This window comes from Scyliorhinus canicula, chromosome 4 (genome assembly GCF_902713615.1).
Source record: "Scyliorhinus canicula chromosome 4, sScyCan1.1, whole genome shotgun sequence".
Taxonomy (NCBI): Eukaryota; Metazoa; Chordata; class Chondrichthyes; order Carcharhiniformes; family Scyliorhinidae; genus Scyliorhinus; species Scyliorhinus canicula.
Genome location: NC_052149.1, coordinates 119,189,995 through 119,215,411, shown reverse-complemented (window position 1 = coordinate 119,215,411; position 25,417 = coordinate 119,189,995). Strand labels below are relative to the sequence as shown.

The 25,417-nt window shown below is 44.2% G+C and overlaps 1 protein-coding gene across 4 annotated transcripts in view; it reads right to left on the bottom strand.

Moving 5' to 3' along the window:
• The window catches only part of ralgps2 (Ral GEF with PH domain and SH3 binding motif 2), a 646,420-nt gene that overhangs the window by 294,449 nt on the left and 326,554 nt on the right, over positions 1 to 25,417 (bottom strand). For all 4 annotated transcript variants that reach the window (XM_038795105.1, XM_038795106.1, XM_038795104.1 and 1 more), the window contains one exon: positions 7,613 to 7,739. In XM_038795105.1, coding sequence (XP_038651033.1) covers positions 7,613 to 7,739 — 127 coding nt within the window. The remainder of the gene's footprint in view (positions 1 to 7,612; positions 7,740 to 25,417) is intronic.

Sequence of the window (25,417 nt, the reverse complement as noted above, 5' to 3'; positions counted from 1 at the left end):
GGACAAAGACCCGACCGAGTGCGGTTTGTACCAACCCATCTCGCTTTTACACCCAGATGTTAAGCTGATCGCTAACGTTCTGGCACTCCGGTTGGAACCTTGCCTTGATCTCGGAGATCAAACAGGTTTTGTAAAGGGCCGTCAATTATCAGCCAATGTATGTCACCTTTTAAAAGTTATTCTTTCCCCCTCACCCGAGCCTGAGGTGATACTGTAGTAGCTCTCAATGCTGAGAAACCTTTTGACAGGGTGAAATGGGAATATTTATTTGGGATTTGAGAGAGATTTGGATTCGGTCTTAAACTTGCCTCTTGAATCTGCTTGTTATACAATGCCCCTACGGCCAGCATTCACTCGGACACTTTATATTCGGATTAGGGGCACTATCCACTTGCTCCACTTTTATTCGCCTTGGCGCTAGAGCCACCATCGATAGCCCTGAGGGTTACCAGTCAATGGAAGGGTACTAATCAAGATGGGATAGAACATCGGGTATCTTTTTATGCTTTTATATTACAACCCAACACCCTCCATCGATGGCATAATGAAGAAACTTATTACATTTGGCTCCTTCTCTGGCTATAAGTTAAATCTAGGTAAGCATAAATATTTTCTGGTCAACCCACCGGAAGGAGAGCCTATTGAGACATGTTACTCTTCCATCTCTCTAGTACAAGTTTTTGTTATTTCGGGGTCAGGGTGGCCCACAATTGGATCTCACTTCACAAATTGAGTTATTCAATCCTGATCAGCAATGTCAGAAAGGAGCTACAGAAATGGAACAACCTTCCTCTATCAGTGGCAGGCAGGGTTCAATCAATAAAAATGAACATCCCCCCCCCCCCCCCCCCCAGTTTTTTTTTCTCTTTCAATACCTCAAATTTACTGCTCAAATCCTTTTTCATCAAGGTTAATAAATGGACATTCGCCTTTATCTGGGCAGGCAAGAATCCCAAAATCCGCAGCTTTCTACTCGAGGGATAGACGGACAGGGGGCCTGGCCGTCCCAAATGTATTGGGCGGGATTCTCCGCACCCTCGCGCCAAAATCGTGGCCAGTGCAGGGGCAGAGAATCCATGTTCCCGCAAGAAATCTGGACCGGCACCGGTTCACTGATTCTGCGGGCCCCGGTAAGCAGCATACGATGTGGCACCTTGAACTGAATTAGGCTCATGAGATATGAAGTTGACCCTGTAAAGGGCCTCTCTACAAGTCTTGCTAGTAAATATAGAAAGCCGGTCTGGTAGGGGGCGGGCCGATCAGAGGCCAAGGGTGGCCTTATAGGCGGCCGGGGAATGCTTGTGCGGGGGTTGAGGGTCGGGCACGCATCCGATCGGGGGGGGGGGGATCTCTTTTTTGGGTCTAGCTCCGCGGTCCGAGTCTGCCATGGAGCACGGCACGGCTGCTGGAGGCTGCCACTGTTCGCTGTCCAAAAGCTACGAGATCTACTCCGGTTCCGTGCTAGCCCCCTGCAGGGCACAAAGAATGTGCCTTTGATCCAAGTTGTTCTGGTGTAAAACTCTACTCTTTTGATGCCGGCGTGGGGGTCACATTCCCAATAATGGAGAATCCAGCCCATTGTTTTATTATTGGGCTGCCAATATCAAAAAACTTTATTGTGGATCAGTGATCCATATTCAATCTGGGGCCAAAATGGAAGCTCGCTCTTGCACTACATCCACTCTCCTTACCAGAGTTACTGCACCATTGACCCTTTTCTCCTGCTAGATTCTCCTCAAACCCAGTGGTGGACTCTCTGTTTAGAATCTGGAAACAGTTTCAACAACATTTTAAACTCCTTTCCCTGTTTTCACTGGTCCTTATCTGTAACAATCACCTTTTGTTACCTTCTGGGCTAGACTTAACATTTAACTCCTCAAAATTGAAGAGACTTGCTTGAGCACTTTGGTAACCTGTTCATGGAAGGGAGGTTTACCAGTTTTAGATGTTAATGGACAAATTTCAGTTACCTAACCCTAGTCTTTTTCGTTACTTTCAAGTTCGAGAATTTTCTTATACGGCTTTCCTTTCCTCTGACTCCACCTTCCACCTTGCTGAAGAGGGTGTCAATCACAGGCCTATATTATCTTGTCTGCTCCCTCCCCATGAGACTGGGTCAAGGCAAAATGGGAGAATGAACTGAGCCCTTTATTTATTAGCAAGGTTTGGAGAGAGGCCTTTTACAAGGCCAACTCCATATTCGCATGAGCCTAATTCAGTTCAAGGCGCCACATAGGTCATACTTGACCAAGGCTAGGGTGAGAAGGTTTTTCCAAATGAATGTTGGAAATAGATTTGATCACTGTTTACTTGTCCCAGCTGACCATAGGTATATGTTTTGGTCCTGCCCCAGACTCACCAATGTCTGGGCTTCCTTTTTTAGCACTACATCAGAGATACTCTGTTTGGAATTACTCCCATGTCATATTTGGAGTTTTGGATTCACCGGCAGTTCTCTCTGGGGTAGTGGCGGACGCTGTCGCCTTTGCCTCGCTGATAGCCCAGACGAGGACGCTGCTCGGTTGGAGGTCTCCCATTTCACCCAGTGCCTGTTTGGTTGAGCGTTTTAATGTCCTTCCTGCATTTAGAGAAAATTAAATTCACCATGAGGGGTGCAGTGGAGAGATTCTATCTGAGATGGCAATCGTTTATTTCCTTTATTAAAGATTTAGGCAATTGCTAGCTGTTAGGCGTTTTAGGTATAGTGTTCAAGTTTCTTACTTTTTCTTTGTTTGTAGTACTTGCATTCCTGTGTTCCTGTTGATTGTTATTGTGTAAAATTTTAATAAACATACTTTTTAAAAAAGGTTTCTTGTCCATCTCCAGGACTTTCTGCTTGAGGTTGTTCTATCTTCTCCTGATTCCCAACATATTGTACTTATCTGTATTTCATGTCTATACTGCTCTGCTCTCTTTTGCATTCTTGGTTTAAATAACCTGGAAATAGTTTTTAGTCTCTTGGAATTCGCAAAGAAAATGGAATATGGAATATTCTTAACAGGCAGCATGATATAAAAAAATCATTTGCCTGATGCTGACAAATGAGCTATGGCTAATGTACTGAATGATGATACTTGATGGTGCTCAAATTGAGTTGCAAAATGCAGTCTATTTCCAGTTGATTGAATCATGATAGCAAAATAAAATAAACTTTACTTGATTTTAAATTAAAGACACAATAGACAACTCAAGATAGGTTTGTGAGTTCTGTCATTTATGAATAAAAAATATTTCAGATATAACTTCACAACTCAAACACTTATTTTCCATTACTGTTGCCAGACCACGCTCACTGATTAAACTTTCAGAAAATACTCTTGGTTTTGTCACTTTCTGTTTTTTAGAGTTAGTCTGTGCGTAGGTTTGGCCTGCATACTCATCCACACAGCCCTCCAGGCTCACAGTCCGAATGATGATTAATCTTTCTTTATTAATTCTTGTGGGATTGCGTGTTTGCATGGATATTGGTTGTACAGCTTAGGGTACAAGTAGCTCTAAATACTTCTATGTGAAATCATTATTCAAATGTCACTGCACAGTAAAACAATCAGTCAACTGCTAGAAATTGAAATAACCAGAAACAGAGACAACACAAAATTTAATTTAAAATCCTGAGAAAGCTGTTGAAACATAATTTTCAGACACAGCATGAGTTTGTGTTTTTTTCCATGAACACAAGGGGTGGGGAGGGGGGGACCGCAAAGGCATAAAAGGCATTTGAAACTGTGTGTCGCACAATGACCGCCTGATTTTTTTTTTGAAGTTTCTTTTGAATTGAGGTCAGAGTTCAATTTTTCTGGTGAAAGGTAATCAACCTGAAAAGTTAACTGTTTTTCTCAAATTGATGCTATTTGACCTATTGAGCGCTTCCAGCACTCCCTGTATTTAATTTATATTTCCAGCATCTGTGCATTTTTAAAATATTTTAATTGTTCTTCACTGCAGATTGGAAAATTTCAAATTTCAGGCTACAGATTAGAAACCACACTGAAAGAGATTAATCTGATACACAACAGGTAACTTTGCAGTCCCAAGCTACAAAAACGATAATACAAACCTGGAAGAACACATTTTATATTCTCAATATAATGCACACAAAACATCAGAGTTGAAAAGAGGGAAGTTAAGTGTTTACTGTGTGCCTAATAGCAAGTGTGTGGTCACTCAGTACATTTTCAAGACCTAACTAAACTTGTGTCATAGGAACAGGAGTTGGGCATTCAGTCCCTCGAGCCTGTCCCGCCATTCAATGAGATCATGCCTGATCTTTGACCTAACTCCATATACCTGCCTTTGGCCCATGGCCCATTTCCCTTAATATCCTTGCTTAACAAACTTTGTACTTGTTCCTGGCATTTTAAGGACCTATGCACCTGAACCCCCAAGTCTCTTTGGACATCCACTGTACCTAACTTCTTTCCATTTAGAAAGTAACGGACGCAATCCAATAGCCTCGCCGTGCTTGAAAAGCAGCTCGCTGCCGAGCAGAGTGGCCAATAAAAGCAGAGAGATCTACCGGAATCTACCCGGCTCGCAACACCTCGTGGAATCCAACCTGATCTCGAGACACGTTGTGATGTAAATTCCACCCTCACGTTTTGCAAATCTGCACAGAGAGTGCGACTGCTAGCCTCACTCTAAAGTGCAGATTCCTGAGGTACCTGAGGCTTTGGGATTCAGCCTCTTCGCCTCAAAGTCCTCGGCCGAGCACCGTTCAGCACCCTCCCATAGTGCGCTCAGGCTTTGACTGATGATCGGGGATCGCTTCGGGGACCTCAGATATTGGGACGGCAATTTCAAATCTCTCGCTACACTGGGGAGTTCGGGTGAGCAGAGCTCTCCACTGTACAAAATGGGGCTAAATGCGGCCTCGACACATTCGGCAATTCTCAGCAGCACATGAAACAATCCAACTACTTGATGAAACCCTTTACTATGAGAAAAAAAAACTGAGAATTTCTCTTGGCTTCCAATTGCACAACAGGACTACAAAAAGGTAACGCAAGAAGCCAGCTCATTAACTTTTATTGTGTGCCGTTCTATCCTAAACTATGCCAAAGGAAAATGAAACCATGCCTTTCAGAAGGCGCCAACACAATTACCAAAAGTAGGGTTCAATGGCATCAAGCCGACTGTCAGGAAATGTTTTCAAATCATATGCCATCCTTTTAAGATAAGTCTAAACTGTTCTCTAGTTGAAAAAGTGACAAAGGTTACTGACAGATGAAAACCATGAACAGTTTGATCGTCATTAATTATTCCGAAGGCCTGGGAGAACTTCACACTTAATGCGACAAACCATTTTACCTAAAGAGAGATAAAGTATCGACCATTGAAATGGTATTTGCATGCAAGCCAAACATAATTCCTCTATCTTCCTAAATTATAGTCAAACAAGGACAACCAAGCAAATGACTAGCAGCATACAGTTGCAGTAAGCAGCTGAAGTGATCAAAATACAGGCCAGACATAAATTCTCCTTTAAAGGTAGAAATATAGGGTGGGATTTTCCATATTTTTACAAAGTGTCAGTTTCAGCGAGAAAACTGGAGAGAATGCGGCCGGCGTCATCGGCAAGCTTGTGGCTAATTACCTTCCAAAAATAAAAACCCAACGGTGTTTGCATTGTTGGCTATATACTCCTTTTTTAAAAAATAAACATTGCTGAGAAGTGTACTTTGTAAAAATAAGTTCTTGTGGATTCATGTCTAAATCAAAACGCCTTTCAAATAAAGCTGTAATGGTAAAAAAAAAGAAATTGCACCAGATCTTCAGCCCCTTAAAAATATTCTCAAATTTCACGTCGCCCACATGATGACCTATCTCTGATTCACTAGCCCAGCATCACTGAGCTCATCAATCAGCACTCCCCAGCACTTGTTCCAAGTCCAATTGAGGGAACAGCAGCCAGGAAGACAGCCCCAAGGCTCTCAGAGGGATCTCTCATCAAGATGCTGGATGGGGTGGGGCAGAGGTGTGACAATCTGTACTCGCAAATGGCCTGCAGCAAGGGACCAACCCCACATGGTAGGTAATGGCAGAGCTTGTGTGCGCTAGCTCACTGCAAGAGAGGACAGGTATCCAGTGCAGGAACCACGCACCTACTCACACATCCATCACACTTCCACAGGGAACTCACTCACAGCCACCTCACGGGGTCCCACCTGCTTCTGATTCACTATCACTATTTCCCAATGGCTCTTTTCTTTGTCACATGCCAGCTCCACTCACCAATCAACATGCCAGGCATCATTACCATTTGAACCGGCACGCATCCTGCCTACATTCTCTCCATCTGTCTCACTGCTGGGCAAGCAGGGCGAGCAGGCACAGCTGGGTGGACTCATGCCCGAGATGAAGACCCCACATTGTTTGAGGAGAGAGTTCTAGATCTAGCCGGGGAGGAGCAGGACCACGTCTGTGCTGAGGGCAAGGTGGGGAGCAAGAGACAAATGTGAGAATACTCTACAAATCCAGCCATGGCGCCAGCCTCACGTGAGTTATGTTTCTGATATCCTTCTGTCCCTACCATGCACTACTGCCATTTCACTTCCCTTGCAGGTCAATCACTCAACCCGAGCAGCTGGGACGAAAATATTTCAGACATACGCATGGCAGAGGTGTCACAGCTGTCATCTACATCCGCCATCAGCACAACAGAAAACAAGATCTTGCTGGTGAGAATCTCGTTTTCTGACTCTGACAATGTTTTGGACCCTCATCGTCATTTACGTTCATGGACAATGAAGGCTCAAAATTCCACCCATAGTCTTCTATCGCTCAAACAGATTTTTGTTCTATCTAAAAGGAAAACGGATAGCTTTACATATTCCAAACTGCAGCATAAATTAAAGCTGAATTTATATTTTCCTTGTTCATCTGGAACACCAGTTAGTTCTGACACATTAACATTCAGCAGTTGAAAAATTGTTACGCATGAATTTGTGGTCTCATTTATTTTCAATAGCTTCCAAGTGATTGAACATGGTGAGATAGACACTTCAGATTATCAGTCTATAGAAAGGCTCATCCAAGTTCAATATGGTACATTTTAATGTTTCTTTTCCCCTCACACGTTATTTGGAAATCCATATTTGTAATTTAGCCAACGGCTGCGTAACCTTCAAGTAGGTAGACAAGCCCTCTAATTTCCCCACTTCTATTGGGAAGCACTATACAAAGCATCTGTCCTGGCATTTTCTATAATCATCCCAATATAATTGGGAAATAGGAAGAATAATAACTGCCTAAGTTTATAAAATGATTCAAATAATTTATCTCTCATTAACATGATTCTTGAATATGTACAATGTTGCAAGCAAATAATGTTAAGAATTGGACTTCTGATTGAGATATATGATGACGCACAACAATGGTTGACAATTAACTTGTGTAATAAACTGCTCGCTGAGCAAACTACATTTATCATCGGCAAAATTCCCACTCTATAAACATGGATTTAAAAAACATTGTTGAAAAGGTAAATAAATTTGAATGCCTGACAGTAATTAACAATAACTTTCTATTTTGCTTGCCGACTAATTTGTCCAAGTATTTAACAGGTATTTAGATGGAGCATTACTCCTGAAGAATTCAAAACACCAATCCTTACCTAAATATGGAATACATGGAGTCATCTTCAAACTAGTAACATAATCCCTGAGCCTCTTGTAATTGTCTTCTTTAGACACCAGATATTCTAATTTTTCAAACATTGTTTTATCTTTCCTGTTTAAAAGCTGTGGAAACAAAATGAGGAAGAATTAAGAAACTCTGAAATGGTAGTTAATGGTGAACAGTCATTCAACAAACGAACAGTGGAAATATTATGGCGAAATCATCAAGGGCCACAAGTGAATTTAGCATACTGGGAATATCGCTTGCAGACTCACATGACAAATTGTTACCAGAATGAATTTCCAATTTCATTAATTAAAAGTTGATGCTGGTGAAAACATATCTATCTATACTCCATTCACAAATACTGAGCAGATGCTACACTGTCAGATATGCCTCTTTTTGAGTGGCACATTAAATAGAGGTCCCACCTGCCTGTTCAGGTGACAACCTGTGGCACTATTTGAAAGAACTGCCAGAGTCCTAGCTGACATCTGCCACTCGATCAACAACGCCAAAACAGTTTGCACATTCTCCCCATGTCTGCGTGGCTTTCACCCCCACAACCCAAAGATGAAAAATGAAAAAAATGAAAATCGCTTATTGTCACGAGTAGGCTTCAATGAAGTTACTGTGAAAAGCCCCTAGTCGCCACATTCTGGCGCCTGTCCAGGGAGGCTGGTACGGGAATCGAACCGTGCTGCTGGCCTGCTTGGTCTGCTTTAAAAGCCAGCGATTTAGCCAAGTGAGCTAAACCAGTCCCTAAAGATGTGGTTAGGTGGATTGGTCACGCTAAATTGCCCCTTAATTGGGAAAAAAATAAATACTTGGATAATCTAAATTTATTTTTAAAAAATCAATTAATTGATAAAGCTTCCAAATACGACCTGCAGGCACTTTGTTTTGGAATGTTTAAAAATCAAGATTAAAAAAGTTGACATCTCTTGGTTGAAGTTACAGCTGCGATGAAATCATCATTGGATCACTCACCATTCTTGGAGTAAGAGACTTCCATTTCATCAGCATCAAAGTTCAGAAAGCAACAGTCACATCATTCTCCCCGAACTTCTTGCAGCTGGCTTTAAACAATGCCGACTGCGATCGGCCTTCAAAAAGGTTGCGACCAGATTTTTAAAAATGCGGCCGCAATGCGCATGCGTGCCCACTCATCGGTGCACATGCGCAAAACTCTGCAAAAGCACACCAATGAGAGGGCACATATGCGCAGTGCAGCCGCATTTTTGTAATATGTTCGTGGCCATTTTGAAGGCCGCTTGCAGCCGGCATTATTAAAACCCGGCTGCTGCAGCTGTTACGCGCGGATTTGCACAATTGTTCTAAATAACAGGCATTACATTTTCAAAGTAAACACTGGTTTTGAAAGTTTGGAGATGTCCTGAGGAAAATGAAAAGCACTGTGCTGCTGACAGATAATACCAGAAGCCATTTGATTACAACATCAGTTTTTATTTTCCCCAATAACCTTTGATGTGGCACTGGGTAACATATTGGAATGGATAGAAGATTGGCTAACTAACAGGAAGCAGAGAGTAGGCACAAATGGGGCTTTTGCAGGTTTTTAAGATGCAACGAGTGGTTTGCCACAGGGATCAGTGCTGGAACAAACCGTTTACAATTTATATCAATGATTTAGATAAATGAACAGACGGAAGCTACAAAAATATATATATTGATAGGTTAAGTGTGTGGGCAAAGATCTAGCAAATGGAGTATAATGTGGGAAAATAGAAAATTGTTCATTTTGGGCGGAAGAATAAAAAAGAAGCATGTTATCCGAATAATGAGAGATTGCTGAGAGCGAAGTATCTCACAATTGAAGATCCACAACAAGCGGAGGCAGGAAAGTCCCAGGCAACCGGCACTTGGCCCAGCATTCTGATGACCCCATGGCTGATTACATGCCCCTGGGTGCGGATGTCCCAGGGCTTCTGGAACTGCAAATGCAGAGTTGCAAGCATCATGAAGGGATGACAGCATCCCTCATTGGACTGCAAGGCCGACTGGAGAAGTCCCATCGTCTTCTGTTCGAGGAGATGGTGCCGTCACTCCAATGCAACAAAGCCAACACTGCGAGGGTGGTGTCTGCAGTGGAGATCTTGGTACAAGAGATGTCTGTATCATGGTTCAGGTGAGGGCATGGTGCAGGGCTTCAACTGCATGGTGGGAAACGTGTCTGTGTCAGGGGATGGTGGGGCTTCTGGATCTAACTCATAGAATTTTACATAGAATTTACAGTGCAGAAGGAGGCCATTCGGCCCATCGAGTCTGCACCGGCTCCTGGAAAGAGTACCCTACCCAAGGTTAACACCTCCACCCGATTCCCATAACCCAGTAACCCCACCCAACACTAAGGGCAATTTTGGACACTAAGGGCAATTTATCATGGCCAATCCACCTAACCTGCACATCTTTGGACTGTGGGAGGAAACCGGAGCACCCGGAGGAAACCCACGCACACACGGGGAGGATGTGCAGACTCCGCACAGACAGTGACCCAAGCCGGAATCGAACCTGGGGCCCTGGAGCTGTGAAGCGATTGTGCTATCCACAATGCTACCGTGCTGCCCCTAACTTGTTATGCCTCTATCCCATGGAGGAGCACAGCGGCCCCTGGAGACCTGACAGGAAGAGGATCAGCAGCAGCACAGCCCCTGGCTCTCCACCCAGAGGATCCTGGGGTTCCCCAGCCCATTTGACACCCCCTCCTTTCCAGCACAGCACCTCAAGGAGGGTAGCACTGCAACACCCACGCAGCCCAAAAGTAGATCTAGACCTTCGAGGTCCAGACCCCCCAGGGATGTCCGCCAAGGTCACCACAGGCAACAGGGCGTGGAAGGCAGCAGGCCACCTCAACCTCAGCTGCAGATCCTGAAGATACACTGAGACATAGTGGGAGGGGGAGGAATAAGAAACTGTAGACAACTTATTTGTGAACCTTACCACTAATTGAGATGCATTACCATTGCAATATGGCTCTTGTATTAAACATAATTTTGTTCACTAGCAGATCCTCCACCCTGTCATTTCATGGCGCACATTCAACACTTCATCCCTGTGGAGTGTGAGAATGGCAGTGCTACGTCTCTCCCACCTCCCACACTCATGACTCGGTAAAGACATGCTGCTGCTGGCGTAGGCCTCTGCCACCACACCGCACGCCTTCAATTTCTGCAAGGTGCTGATCCTGGCCACATGCAGCAGCACATCATTGTCTCTATGCTACGCGGTCACTATGAGTAGAATAGACAACTCAACTGGCTCCATAAATCTCCAGAATCAAGCACTGAAAAGAAGAGAATATCAAAGTGAGAGGATTACTGACAGCGTAGCGACCCTCAGCCCTCCATCCCTCTTGGACATCCAACTGTGCACTTCCCCCTTCTCAGTGCCCCTCCACTAAGCCTCACACCCTCCCCTCTCACAGTATGCCACTTCCCCACAGTTGTCTCTCTCAACTCTACCTGGATGAGGCACATTGACCTTGGAAGTCTCAGTGGTACCTTGCCTCCGACCATTCCTCTACCTCCCCCGACCAAAAGACATTGATGGCTCCTATCGGGGATGATGACCTGGGGAGGCTCCTTGACACGATGGAGGCAAGGAGGGATGCCCTGTTTCCCCCAAGCGTCCCGGGGGGTGAGCCACAAGGCAGGCAGTGCTGCCTAGATTGAGGTAGCCAGCCGGCTGCCTCCACCTCTGATGTGCACCCTTGTGCACAACCAAGAGGAAGCCTCTGTCATTTTCTTCCGCAATGCATTGTTGGTGATGGGTGTGAGCGAGCACAACAGACAGGCAGGGGTCAGTTTATGGCATAGATTGAGGAGCACCAGTGCCCAGCTCTCTGCGGGATATCATCACCCCCCCTGCCCTCAACAGTGACTCGCGGACAGTGCCAACACAGTCCCAGCACCCTGGAGTGATGTGGCACATACTCTGGGAGGGTGTGAAATGGGGGTGGCGGGTGGTAAGAATGCAATGATAGACCAGGCCATGCCCTAGTTGACTCGGGCTAGTATGAGGGCCTCCCTGGCCCTCTGGGCTTGCCAGGCCCTCACCGCCGCTGCCTGTCCTGCAGACTCAGATTCCTCCCTGGCCTCGTCCTCCAGTCCCTGCCTCGTCCCCATCCCCTCCTTCTCAAAGTGGCCACATGTTCTTCGTCACCCACCTCCAGTTCATCGTCCCTCTGCTGTGCAAGGTTATGGAGGACACAACAGACCACAACAAAGCAGGCGATCCTCCAGGCGGTGTATTGGAGTGCCCCTCCAGAGCGGTCGAGGCATCGGAACCGAACCTTCCCATGGCGATCCACCCCTACGGAGGATTCACCGTCCCCCACCAAGCACAGGGGCAGCAAGCCTCGCGACCCCGGGCTCTCTTTGCCTTTTAGCAAAGATTGCTACTCACCCCCTTGGCTCCCTACAGAAGCTCTTTTGTCAGGGTCACATTTTTCAAAAAGGAGTACTAATCGGTGCCAGCATGAGGACTTGCTGGGTAGGCCAGTGAATGATGGGAGGCCATTGGATGACAGATGGCTCTCGTTAATTGTCTGGAAATGGGGCTTAGGTGGTAATAATTGGTTTCTCACCACACTACGGCGGGATTCTAAAATCGCCTACAAGAGCAGGCCGATTGCATCGCATACTGTTTGGTGCCTGGTGCAGTTCCCATTTTTGGCCTCTCCTGCTATCCACTGGCCTCGTTATGCTTGAGCGCGAGTGTAACGTGAAACCTCCTAAAAAAGTGGATTTTGAGGGGCAACATGGTGGTGCAGTGGTTAGCACTGCTGCCTCACAGCGCCGAGGTTCCAGGTTCAATCCCAGCTCTGGGTCACTGTCCGTGTGGAGTTTGCACATTCTCCCCATGTTTGAGTGGGTTTCGCCCTCACAACCCAAAGATGTGCAGACTATTTAAACCTGTTCACAGCAGCCCCCGGTGATTATTCAGTTGGGGAGCAGGGAAAAGAATCCCAGAGTGAGTGCTCGTGAATGGCATAATGTACTAAATTAAGGTTCCCGGACTCCCACAGAGTGTTTCAGGTTATTCCACCAGCGAGGAGCGTTGAAAATCAGTAATTGTGATCTCGCTGGAGCGAATAGCATTTCCGATTCCCTCTGGAATTTGCACCCGTGTCGCCATTCTAACTGAAGGCTAATGCACGTTCTAAATTGTCCTATGTTTCTAAAGCCATAAGATAACCAGGAAAATACTAAATTTTACTTTTAAGTTTATTTGACAGTGACTTTCATCCTCAAGCTCACAGTGTAAACTGGGCAGTACAGGATTTATATATTACAACTCACATAAATCTGGTGAATGGGATTTAACCCTCCCCCACACCTACAAAATATCCTTTATTTGGGGAAACATGGTGGCACAATGGTTAGCACTGCTGCCTCAGCACCAGGGATCAAGGTTCGATTCCGACTTCGGGTGACTTGTGTGGAGTTTGCACATTCTTCCCGTGTCTGCGTGGGTTTCCTCTGGATGCTCCATTTCCTCCCACAGTCCAAAGATGTGCAGTTTAGGTGGATTGACCATGCTAAATTGACCCTTAGTGTCCAAAGATTAGGTGTTGTTACAAGGATGGGAAGAGGATTGGGGTGAGGCAGATTAAATTGGTAAACATGTGAAACCTTACCCTAACACTCAAAATCATATTTGCTTTTGACTTAACTGCAGTGCGATATGGCTTGGCCGAGTAGCCCACTCTGGAGACGCAGGTCGGTATTTATAATCTTTAAATTAAAACTCTATTCACCAGATTTTGAGAGAGATTTAAATTTAACAGATGTGGGTCAGATTTCCAAAGGTTTTGAAAACCTGGCAGCGAAAGGGACATGGGAGTTGCCAGATATATTTTCCAGCACTGCTTGTGGACCAGTGGGAGAAGACAGCCTTCTGCTGACTCTCAAGGAAACCTAATGATGTGATCTCTCCCTCTCTCATCAGAACTGCTGACATATAAGGATAAAACTTTCACAAACACAATATGAAAATGGCTGGCCTTTTAAGGTGGAACGATAGGCTGTGTTCGGTGCTGACCATGCCCAGGAAACTTTTAAGGCTCTGTCAATATTTTTGGATGTGCTCTGACATAGTCCCCAGTTGTTAGTCGCAAGAGTCTTCTGTAGGAAATGTAGCTGTAAAGACCTAGCTTTGAAGTGCACTGTAAACAATGAAATTGCATTCCTGTATAACTGAAAAGCAGGGTAACATTAACCACTCTTCCGGACTATGCAGTTAGGGTATTTATGGAAAAGCAACAATAGAGTTGTTCCGTAAAACTTTGCTGCACCACTTACACATTGTATTTGATTCTGTCAAGTGGTTTGTACTCCATCTTGAAAGGTCTGATAGTTTAAATACAAATTTAATATGATATTCTCTTTAATTATTTTGAGACTTCATTTCTTTTCTATTATTCAGTTCATTTAACTTTTATTTTAGTCACCTGACCCTGAGTTAGGAATTTTTGAGTATTTGATCTCGATTAACGAGAGCGACCCCATATCCACCGGCCTCCCTCGATTCTCCAACCTCCCCAGGCGCCGATCAGTGCTGGTCCACACAAAAGTAGACCAGGCGGAATGGCATCTAGGGGGTGGCTCCCTGGCCATCAGAGACCCCTGGGTGGTCAGGGTAAGTGCAGGATGGCTCCCTGACCCTCCTCCTGGAACGCGAGCACCTTGGCACGGCCCAGCTGGCACTCTGTCACTGCTACCTTGCACTGCCAAGCCAGCAAGAGCACTGCCTGGGTGCACAGTGCAGAGTGCCCGAGTGTCAGGGTAGCACTGCCAAGGGCCAGGGGGCGAGGGGGCCATGCCCATGAAATGAGGGTGGAGGGAGTGCTTGAAGGGTGGGGGATTGCAGAGCAGGTAAGTAGGGGCCTTGGGAGATTAGAGGGTAATGGTGGGGTTCCTAGAAGGGAGGGGGTGCAGTAAGGGAGCTTGGGGAGGCTGAAGAAGGGGGATCCCCAGGGACACCAGGGATCGCGGGGTGTCCTCACTTGGGTGGTGTGGGGTGGTGTCCATGTATGTAGGGGTTGCATTGCCAATGGGTGGGGCTTGTGGAGGAGCCACAAGCTCACTTAGAGATCGGGGCACCCTTTCAAAATGGTGGCCTGATCTCAGGGTTCAGCTCCCCAGTGCTAAAAAAAATTCCAAGTGTGGGCTAAACAGGTGAGAAACTCCTCAGGGCCCATAAAAGTGACTAAGTATCATTGAATAGTGGTGGGGAACTCGCCGGCAAGCTCCCTGTAAAAACCGTCACAAATTAACTTAAAAATATTTTCGGAGAATCGCGTCCTGTGTGCCTGAAAAATGATGTTTGACACAAGAATTTTATGGATGATTCTTTGAGGGCTAAAAGGAAAACTGGGTTATTTTCAGTTGATAAACTGCACATAAAAATATTAAGTAAGTTGCAAATCTAAAATAATATTTCCCTCTCTGGCTGCGGTTCAGGACATAGTGAATGCAGTGAACAGCGGTGGAAGATTTTTACTGTTATTGTTAAACAGAGCTGACCTTTTTAATATTGAAGGCCAATATTGAACTTAATCTCAGGAAGCACTGACACATCTGGATTGGCTCGTGACACTTATTGGGGAAGGAGAACATAAAGGCACTGTTGGAAGCATTTTATTCAGCTTAGTGGTACAATGCTTCTAGGAGCAATAATGGCCTAAAGGGTAAAGTTTGGGCCAGGATCTATATCCGGCCAAGTTCAGGTGAAGTTGTGGTGAGTTTTAATTTCTTGTGGTGACTTCTTTGTGCCCTAGATCAGATCTTCATTATAATTTAAAGATTCTGTCCTGGAACACCGGTGATGACAACAAAACTTTAAACAGTAATCCAGGAGCTCCTGTACTCCGCCTAGTTGAGACTTTGTAAGAGGGGAGCAGTGTTTTGTCAAACGGTTAGTGGAGGAACAGAGAAACAAATGGGAACATGAAGACACATCCCTGATGGTACAGGAATAGACTAATGTTCTAGCATTGAGCCTACTTGTTTCATTCCAAGTGGCAGTTGTATGATCACAGTGTGGAAGTAAGAGAGATTCCCATTAGCAAGGAAAGTATCATAAAAGCCAAGATGAATATTCAGTAGTAGTCGAGGCGCTTTCTCTTACTTGCCTCCAAATAGCATGCACTTATGCGATAGCGCAGCATTGAACAAGGCCTCCATCTTATAGATAAAAAACCAACAAAATCTTCAACAACAAATCAACGAGTTATCCAAAAAGCTTTTGATGGCATCAGGCATCCCATTAAGAAAGTTGACACCAAAATGGTAGACTCGGAAAAAGTTGCACCAGTGGTTGTCCTTGAACTACACATGGTAATAGAGGAGGAACTGTGAGTGGCCAGGGCTCTGACACCCATTTGTCTGCACTTTACATTGTTGTGTTCCCATTCAGTGCAGTCAGGTGCAACTAACTAACGAAACACGGGTCTCGCTACACTCTACTAAGGCAGTTAAGATTAAGCGGACTTCATCGGCCAAGTGAAGCTGAGAGGATAAGTGGACCAGGTTGATGGAGGATTGTGAAGATAGACGTTAGGAAGCTATCAGGGAAGCTTCAGCAAAGTACAGGGATTCAGACAGAAGAAAGGTAGTAAGAGGCCTGGAACAAGTACGGGACAATATAACGGCAAGGGAGAGGAAGAGGAGCAAGTGGCAATGATGAATGAAGAGAATGATGGGATGGGGCAAGATGGGGTGGGAAGGGAGGAGATGAAATATGAGTCAGAGAGGAGGACAGAAGCTCAAGAGATTATACTGAACATAGAACATAGAACAGTACAGCACAGAACAGGCCCTTCGGCCCTCAATGTTGTGCCGAGCCATGATCACCCTACTCAAACCCACGTATCCACCCTATACCCGTAACCCAACAACCCCCCCTTAACCTTACTTTTATTAGGACACTACGGGCAATTTAGCATGGCCAATCCACCTAACCCGCACATCTTTGGACTGTGGGAGGAAACCGGAGCACCCGGAGGAAACCCACGCACACAGGGGGAGGATGTGCAGACTCCACACAGACAGTGACCCAGCCGGGAATCGAACCTGGGACCCTGGAGCTGTGAAGCATTTATGCTAACCACCATGCTACCCTGCTGCCCCAAAAGCATGTCCATAAATTAATATTTATCCAAGGCTGAAAGCATTTAATAAGGTTTTTAAAACATTGCTACACATGAATTATGGGAGTTACAATATGGAATTAGATCATTCAACCTAGTTTATGTCAGAATATACTCTCAACATTAGCAAATATGATTAGCACTATTGAGCCACCTTGCTCCCATTCTGCAATGGTATGAGGCATGAGTTGGCTATGATGGACTGAGAAACATTACTGAAAAGAAGGACAGTGGACAGTCAATGGCAGGCATTGAAGAAACAAATGAGTGAACTTCAAAAATTATTTATTCCCATTTGGTGCAAGAGTAGAAAGGGGACTCTGGCCAAACCATGGCTTAGAAGGGAAATTAGAGACAGTATTAGATTCAAAGAAGAGGCATATAAATTAGCAAGGAAAAGCAATAGATCTGAGGAATGGGAACAGTTTAAAATTCAGCAAAGGCAGACCAAGGGATTGATTAAGAAGGGGAAAATACAGTATGAAAGTAAGCAAGCAGCAAACATAAAAACTGACGGAAAATTTACATTGCTATGTAAAAAGAAAAAGATTGATAAAAATAAATGTCGGCCCTTTACAGTCAGAAATGGGGGATTCATGGTTGAGGAACTAAATTCATACTTTGCTCCTGTCTTACCAAAGGAAGACATGAATAATGTACCCGAAGTTCTCAGCAACACAAATTTTAGTGAGGAGCTGAATGAAATTAGTATTGGTGAAGAAATAGTTTTGGTGAAATAAATGGGATTGAAGGCGGAAAAATCTCCAGGGCTTGATAATATTCATCCCAGAGTGCTTAAGGAAGTGGCCCTAGAAATAGTAGAGCCATTGGTGGTCATTTTCCAAATTTCTTTGAACTATGGAATGGTTTGTACAGATTGGAGGATAGCTAATATACCCCGCTATTCAAAAAAGGAGGTAGGGAGAAAACAGAGACCTATAGACCAGTGAGCCTAAAGCGGCAGTAGGGAAGTTGCTAGAGTGTATTATCAAGGATTTCATAGCACAGCATTTGGAAGCCGTGATATAATCAGACAACGTCACCATGGATTTATGAAAGGGAAATTATGCTTGACAAGTCTACTGGAATTCTTTGAAGATGTGACTAGTAGAGTTGATCAGGGAGACACGATGGATGCGGTTTATTTAGACTTTCAGAAGGCATTCGACAAGATGTCACATAGCAGATTATCATGTAATGTTAAAGCGCATGGGATTGTGGATAGTGGCTTCAGATGGATAGAAAGCAGACAGTGCAGGGATTCCTCGTGGTCGTTCTCCTTCAAAACAAGTATACCGTTTTCGATGCTGTTGGGGGGCGGATCATCTATCGGGGGAAAGCCTCAGCGGCCAGGTCTCTGGCACTGAGTCTGGCTCTGGGGCTCAGAAGGGAAGGGGGGAGAATAGAAAAGCAATAGTGATAGGAGACTCAATGGTTGGGGGAATAAATAGGAGATTTTGTGGTCACGAGCGAGACTCCCGGAAGGTATGTTGCCTCCCGGGTGCCAGGGCCAGGGATGTCTCAGATCGTGTCATCAGGATCCTTAAGGGGGAGGGGGAGCAGCCAGAAGTCGTGGTGCACATCGGTACCAACGACGTAGGTAGGAAAAGGGGTGTGGATGTAATAAATGAGTTTTGGGAGTTAGGCTGGAAGTTAAAAGCCAGGACAGACAGAGTTGTCATCTCTGGTTTGTTGCCGGTGGCACGTGATAGCGAGGCTAGAAATAGGGAGAGTGCAGTTGAACACGTGGCTGTAGGAATGGTGTTGGAGGGAGGGCTTCAGGTATTTGGATAATTGGAACGCATTCTGGGGAAGGTGGGACCTGTACAAGTAGGACCGGTTGCATCCGAACCAGAGGGGCACCAACAACCTGGGAGGGAGGTTTTCTAGTACTCTTCGGGAGGGTTCAAACTCATTTGGCAGGGGAATGGGAACCGGATTTGTAGTCCAGCAACTAAGGTAGCCGATGTTCAGGACGTCAAAGCGTGCAGTGAGGCAGTGGGTAAGTTAACACTGACAAAGGAGAGTACTTGCAGGCAGGGACATGGGTTGAAGTGTGTATACTTCAACACAAGAAGCGTCAGGAATAAGGTGGGTGAACTTAAGGCATGGATCGGTACTTGGGACTACGATGTGGTGGCCATCACGGAAATTTGGATAGAAGAGGGGCAGATATGGTTGTTGGAGGCTCCTGGTTATAGATGTTTCAATAAGATTAGGGAGGGTGGTAAAAGAGATGGGGGGGGGGGGGGCTGTATTGTTAATTAGAGATAGTATAACAGCTGCAGAAAGGCAGTTCGAGGAGGATCTGCCTACTGAGGTAGTATGGGTTGAAGTCAGAAATAGGAAAGGAGCAGTCACTTTGTTGGGAGTTTTCTATAGGCACCCCAATAGCAGCAGAGATGTGGAGCAACAGATTGGGAGACAGATTTTGGAAAGGTGCAGAAGTCACAGGGTAGTAGTCATGGGTGACTTCAACTTCCCAAATATTGGGCAGCACGGTGGCCTAGTGGTTAGCACAACCGCCTCACGGCGCTGAGGTCCCAGGTTCGAATCCCGGCCCTGGGTCACTGTCCGTGTGGAGTTTGCACATTCTCCCCGTGTCTGCGTGGGTTTCGCCCCCACAACCCAAAAATGTGCAGAGTAGGTGGATTGGCCACGCTAAATTGCCCCTTAATTAGAAAAAATAATTGGCTAATCTAAATTAAAAAAAAAAAAAAAACGTCCCAAATATTGAGTGGAAACTTTTTAGATCAAATAGTTTGGATGGGGTGGTGTTTGTGCAGTGTGTCCAGGAAGCTTTTCTAACACAGAACGTAGATTGTCCGACCAGAGGGGAGGCCATATTGGATTTGGTACTTGGTAATGAACCAGGGCAACTGATCGATTTGTTAGTGGGGGAGCATTTTGGAGATAGTGACCACAATTCTGTGACTATCACTTTAGTAATGGAGAGACATAGGTGGGTGCAACAGGGCAAGGATTACAATTGGGGGAAGGGTAAATAGGATGCTGTCAGACAAGAATTGAAGTGCAGAAGTTGGGAACATAGGCTGTCAGGGAAGGACACAAGTGAAATGTGGAACTTGTTCAAGGAACAGATACTACGTGTCCTTGATATGTATGTCCCTGTCAGGCAGGAAAGAGATGGTCGAGTGAGGGAACCATGGTTGACGAGAGGTTGAATGTCTTGTTAAGAGGAAGAAGGAGACTTATGTAAGGCTGAGGAAACAAGGTTCAGACAGGGCGCTGGAGGGATACAAGATAGCCAGGAGGGAACTGAAGAAAGGGATTAGGAGAGCTAAGAGAGGGCATGAAAAATCTTTGGCAGGTAGGATCAAGGAAAGCCCCAAGGCCTTTTACACATATGTGAGAAATATGAGAATGACTAGAGCGAGGGTAGGTCCGATCCCGGACAGTAGCGGGAGATTGTGTATTGAGTCTGAAGAGATAGGAGAAGTCTTGAAGAAGTATGTTCAGAGGGTTAGATAGGGTGGACAGTGAGAGCCTTCTCCCGCGGATGGAGGTGGCTAGCACGAGGGGACATAGCCTTAAATTGAGGGGTAATAGATATAGGACAGAGGTCAGAGGTGGGTTTTTTACGCAAAGAGTGGTGAGGCCGTGGAATGCCCTACCTGCAACAGTAGTGAACTCGCCAACATTGAGGGCATTTAAAAGTTTATTGGATAAGCATATGGATGATAAGGGCATAGTGTAGGTTAGATGGCCTTTAGTTTTTTTTCCATGTCGGTGCAACATCGAGGGCCGAAGGGCCTGTACTGCGCTGTATCGTTCTATGTTCTATGTTCTAAGTACTTTTCTTCAGTATTTACAAATGAGAGGGGCCATATTGTTGGAGAGGACAGTGTGAAACAGACTGGTAAGCTCGAGGAGATACTTGTTAGGAAGTAAGATGTGTTGGGGTATTTTGAAAAACTTGAGGATAGACAAGTCCCCCGGGCCTGGCGGGATATATCCAAGGATTCGATGGGAAGCAGGAGATGAAATTGCAGAGCCGTTGGCAATGATCTTTTCGTCCTCACTGTCAACAGGGGTGGTACCAGGGAATTGGAGAGTGGCGAATGTCGTGCCCCTGTTCAAAAAAGGGAATAGGGATATCCTTGGGAATTACAGGCCAGTTAGTCTTACTTCGGTGGTAGTCAAAGTAATGGAAAGGGTACTGAGGGATAGGATTTCTGAGCATCTGGAAAGACACTGCTTGATTAGGGATAGTCAGCATGGATTTGTGAGGGGTAGGTCTCACCTCAAGTCTTATTGAATTCTTTGAGGAGGTGACCAAGCACGTGGATGAAGGTAAAGCAATGGATGTAGTGTACATTAATTTTAATAAGGCATTTGATAAGGTTCCCCATGGTAGACTTATGCAGAAAGTAAGGAGGCCTGGGATAGTGGGAAATTTGGCCAGTTGGATAACAAACTGGCTAACCGATAGAAGTCAGAGAGTAATGGTGGATGGCAAATATTCAGCCTGGAGTCCAGTTAACAGTGACGTACCGCAGGGATCAGTTCTGGGTCCTCTGCTGTTTGTGATTTTCATTAATGACTTGGATGAGGGAGTTGAAGGGTGGGTCAGTAAATTTGCAGACGATACGAAGATTGGTGGAGTTGTGGATAGTGAGGAGGGCTGTTGTCGTCTGCAAAGAGACATAGATAGGATGCAGAGCTGGGCTGATAGTGGGGGAGTCCAGGTCATAGTTTGAGCGTAAGGGATAAACTTTTTAGGACTAAGGCGAGGAGAACTTTCTTCTTTTTTCACCCAGAGAATGATCAATTTGTGGAATTCACTACCACAAAACATAGTTGAGGTGAAAACATTGTGTAATTTCAAGAAGGAATTAGATATAGCTCTTGGGGGTAAAAGGTTCAAGGGAGATGCGAGAAGATGGGATCAGCGTTTTGAACTTAATGATCAGCCATTATTATAATGCATTTTGGAGCAGGTTTGAAGGGCCGAGTGGCCTCCTCTTGCTTCTATTTTCTATGTATGTTTCCATGTATATCTTATTATCCATTTTTCATTCATTTATCTTTCCAACCCTCAACTGTTACAGCAACAAGCTACTTTGGTTCAAAGTGTAATTACTTCTGATACATTTTACCACAACTCATCACCTCATGGATTGAATACAGCACAGGAAGCCATTCAGCCTGTTGAGTCCACGCCAGCTCTCTGCAAGAGCAATGCACACAGTTCCATTCCCTAGTCTTTTCCCTGCAAGCTCTGCAAATCTTTTCTCTTCGGATAATGATCTAATTCACTTTTAAGAGCTGTGATTGAATTTACCTCCACCACACTCTCAGGCAGTGCATTCCAGATCCTAACCATCCACTGTGTAAAGAGAATTTTCTCATATTGTCATTGTCTCCCTCCAGCGTATTGTTCCATTACTACTAAATTACTCAATCCAACAATTTCCTTCTGTTGACTCATTTGTCATTTCCCTTGTGCTGCTGGTATTTTGACCTCTTCCTTTGCTGACTAAATGGTTGTAGAATATAAATCTGTTCCCATTCAAGGGTCCTTTATGGTATACCGAGGCTCCATGTCCCAAGGTGGGTGAGGGTAGGAGGAGAGGATATGCACCTTTCTACCAACATACAAAAAGGGAACAAAAAAGATAAAACATTGGGGGAAAAGATTTTGATGAAGTATCCAATATAAATCATTCATCTAACCATTCAGATCTTGGCTATGTCTCTTGACATATTCGTTTATAAAAACAAAATTGCGATACTTTCTAAAATGGAATTACAGAATACTACCTGCTACTTTCAGTCCATCTCTCCCAGCTTATCATTATCCCCTTTGAAGATTCCATTGGTCTTCTAAAGAATTAAATATAACTCATATTTTGGAATCACCTCCAAACTTCCACACTGCTCCTGTAGGTCTATATCCAAACCTTCTATGTACTGTCATGGGAGTGTTCCTTTAAGAAAGGTTTTTGTCTTATCATATGGCTTTAATGATGTCATTTGTGTGGGTGGAACTGAGCTGTGGCTCTGAGAGTTTTTACTTTCACATTGAGTTTTGGACTAGTTTGAACGGTACAGGTTGAAAGAAGTGTCTTTCTCTATCTCCATTTTAAAAGCTGTTTCAGACTGCTTAGTAACTTAAGAAAGATAATTGCTTTCTGGAAGGAATTCAGATCTATTTGAAAAGGGGAACAGAGTATCAATAACAACCGACTTATACCAGTGAGAATGCTGTATGCCTTTGAAAAGGGGTTTCTGGTTTTACTTGCTATTGAATTGGAACAGTTAAAGGGGAATTAATTAAGTGTTGTACATAGATTACTGTAGCTATGTGGGGTCTTTATGCTTGTAATGGATAAACGTTCTTGCTGTGGGTGTTTATACAAATGTTAACTAAATTCTTAGAATAAAGCTTGTTTTTTTTTGATTAAAGGCGCCAAAGAAGTCCGTTGACTAACACCTGAAAGGCAGGCTCTTGTGCTCATCTTAGCCAAATTCAACTAAAAGTTATAGGTCAGGTGAACTCTGTTATATACTTTGAAGTTTTTAAACCCTGGCCCATAACAATACAATGAACAGAAGTAGTCCAGAATTGAACACTGTGAAACACCACTACCCACTTGCATCCAAAGTTGCCGTTAACCTTTACAATGTCTTTTCATTCTAAATGATTTAAACTCCAGTTTGCCATCTTTCCCTTAATTCTATATCCCCCTAACCTTGTCTGGTAACCATCTATATGGCTCTTTGCCAAATATTTTCCAATAGTGTTGTTAGGATCCCAACTTTTGATAGGATACTGGACGAGAACCCCAATCAAATTTGCTATTTGTAAAACTACGAGGAAGGATACTTCATCCTGGGAGTAATGACTCTGACCAGTAGGTATCTTTTATGTTCAAACAAATTTCAATTTAAACACAGAATTAACTACACTAACATTAAAGAAATAGCTCAACAATTAACAGTTAAACAGTTCTTAAATAAAAGGGAATCTTGAACTTACTATTTATACCTCTTTCTCATTCCAATTATGCCAACCCAATACAGTTCAAATTCCACTTATAAATACAGTTAACAAAATAGTTTGCTTGCTAAGCTGTGGAGACCCCTTAGGAGAGGTACCCTTTCAAGAGCAGATCGAGAAAATGTCTGCATTGTCAGACTTAAATCTTTGAGCAAACTGCTGTTCAACTTAAATTCCTTAGCAGACTGGAAAGCTACAGATAGACATGCCTCCTCTCTTTAATTACATCATCTGTATCCAACAAGTTCCGTGATCTGTTTATCTCGGACTAAATACAATCCCCCTTGAATTATCTGCACTCCAGGGTACCGCCCAAAATATAAACAACGTTCCATTAGCCCTTTATCTGCAACCAAATAAGTCTTTGGAATGAATGATTTGCTCACTCTTTTATGACACCTTAATTACAGCTTTAGAAGAAATACTGCCTGTATGTATTTTAAACCAGGGTTTTTAATAACATTACTGCCACAAATGTGAAATATATCTCCACTTTTCTTACATTTAGCAGTGCTCATGTACACTGCTATTTGTTCATGGTAATTTCCCCATTTACCATGTCTGTTACTTCCTCTCAGAATACTAGGAGGTTGGTCAAGTATGATCGTCTCATTTTAAATCTGTGCTGGCTACTTTCAACCAGTGTCATTTCAATTGGATATGTGGCAACTTTGTTGTCAGAGGCTCTAATATTTTCCTTACCAAAGATGTTAAGCTAACTGGCCTGGAAGTATCTGGGTAAGATCTGGCTCCTTTTTAAAAAATGGATAGTGTGTTGGCGATTCTTCAGTCCGAGGCACACATCCACACTCAACAGAGTTCTAAGGTCTCAGCAATTTCCTCCCTATCCGTTGCATCCCAGTGTCTTGTCAGCCTTTGGTATAACGTATCAAAATTTTCCTTTCCACCAACACAGTATTACTCCCTAATTCTGTGTGCTGGAAATGTCAAATAAAAATAGAAAATGCTTGCTGGAAGGTGATCAAATATAGAGGCCTTTATGAAAGGCTTTGATCAGATTAGATACAAAGAGATGTTTCCCCTTGTAGGGAAGAGCACAACAAAAGGCCATCAATTTAAGGAAGTCACCAAGAAATCCAATAAGGAATTCAGTAGAAACTTCTTCCCCAAAGAGTGTTGAGAATGTATCAGAGGGAGTGAGTGGAGCGAAGGTGCATTCAAGGGGCAGCTAGACAAGTTGAGGGAGAAGCAAATAGAGGGTTACGATGATAGATTAAGATGAAAGTAAATGGAAGGAGGCTCGCGTGGAGCATAAACACCAGCATGGACTGAATGGACAGAATGACTTGGTTCTGTGCAGTGTAGCCAATATAATCCTATGTAAACATACTGACTTTCATATATACCTTTCTCTTGTGTACAACAGCTATCTCTATAACATGTATTACTTCATTTCCCATAGCACTGACAAAAACACAAGATAGAGTAAAGATTAACATGTGTGTCGGGTTGCCTGCAACAAAAGGCAGACTGCAAACTCAGTTGCGACTTGCACACCGAGCATGCATCAGGAGAAAGCATAAACTAACTGCCAACAATTTTTTAAAACCGGAAGCATGAACAGATATACTGGGATAGTATGG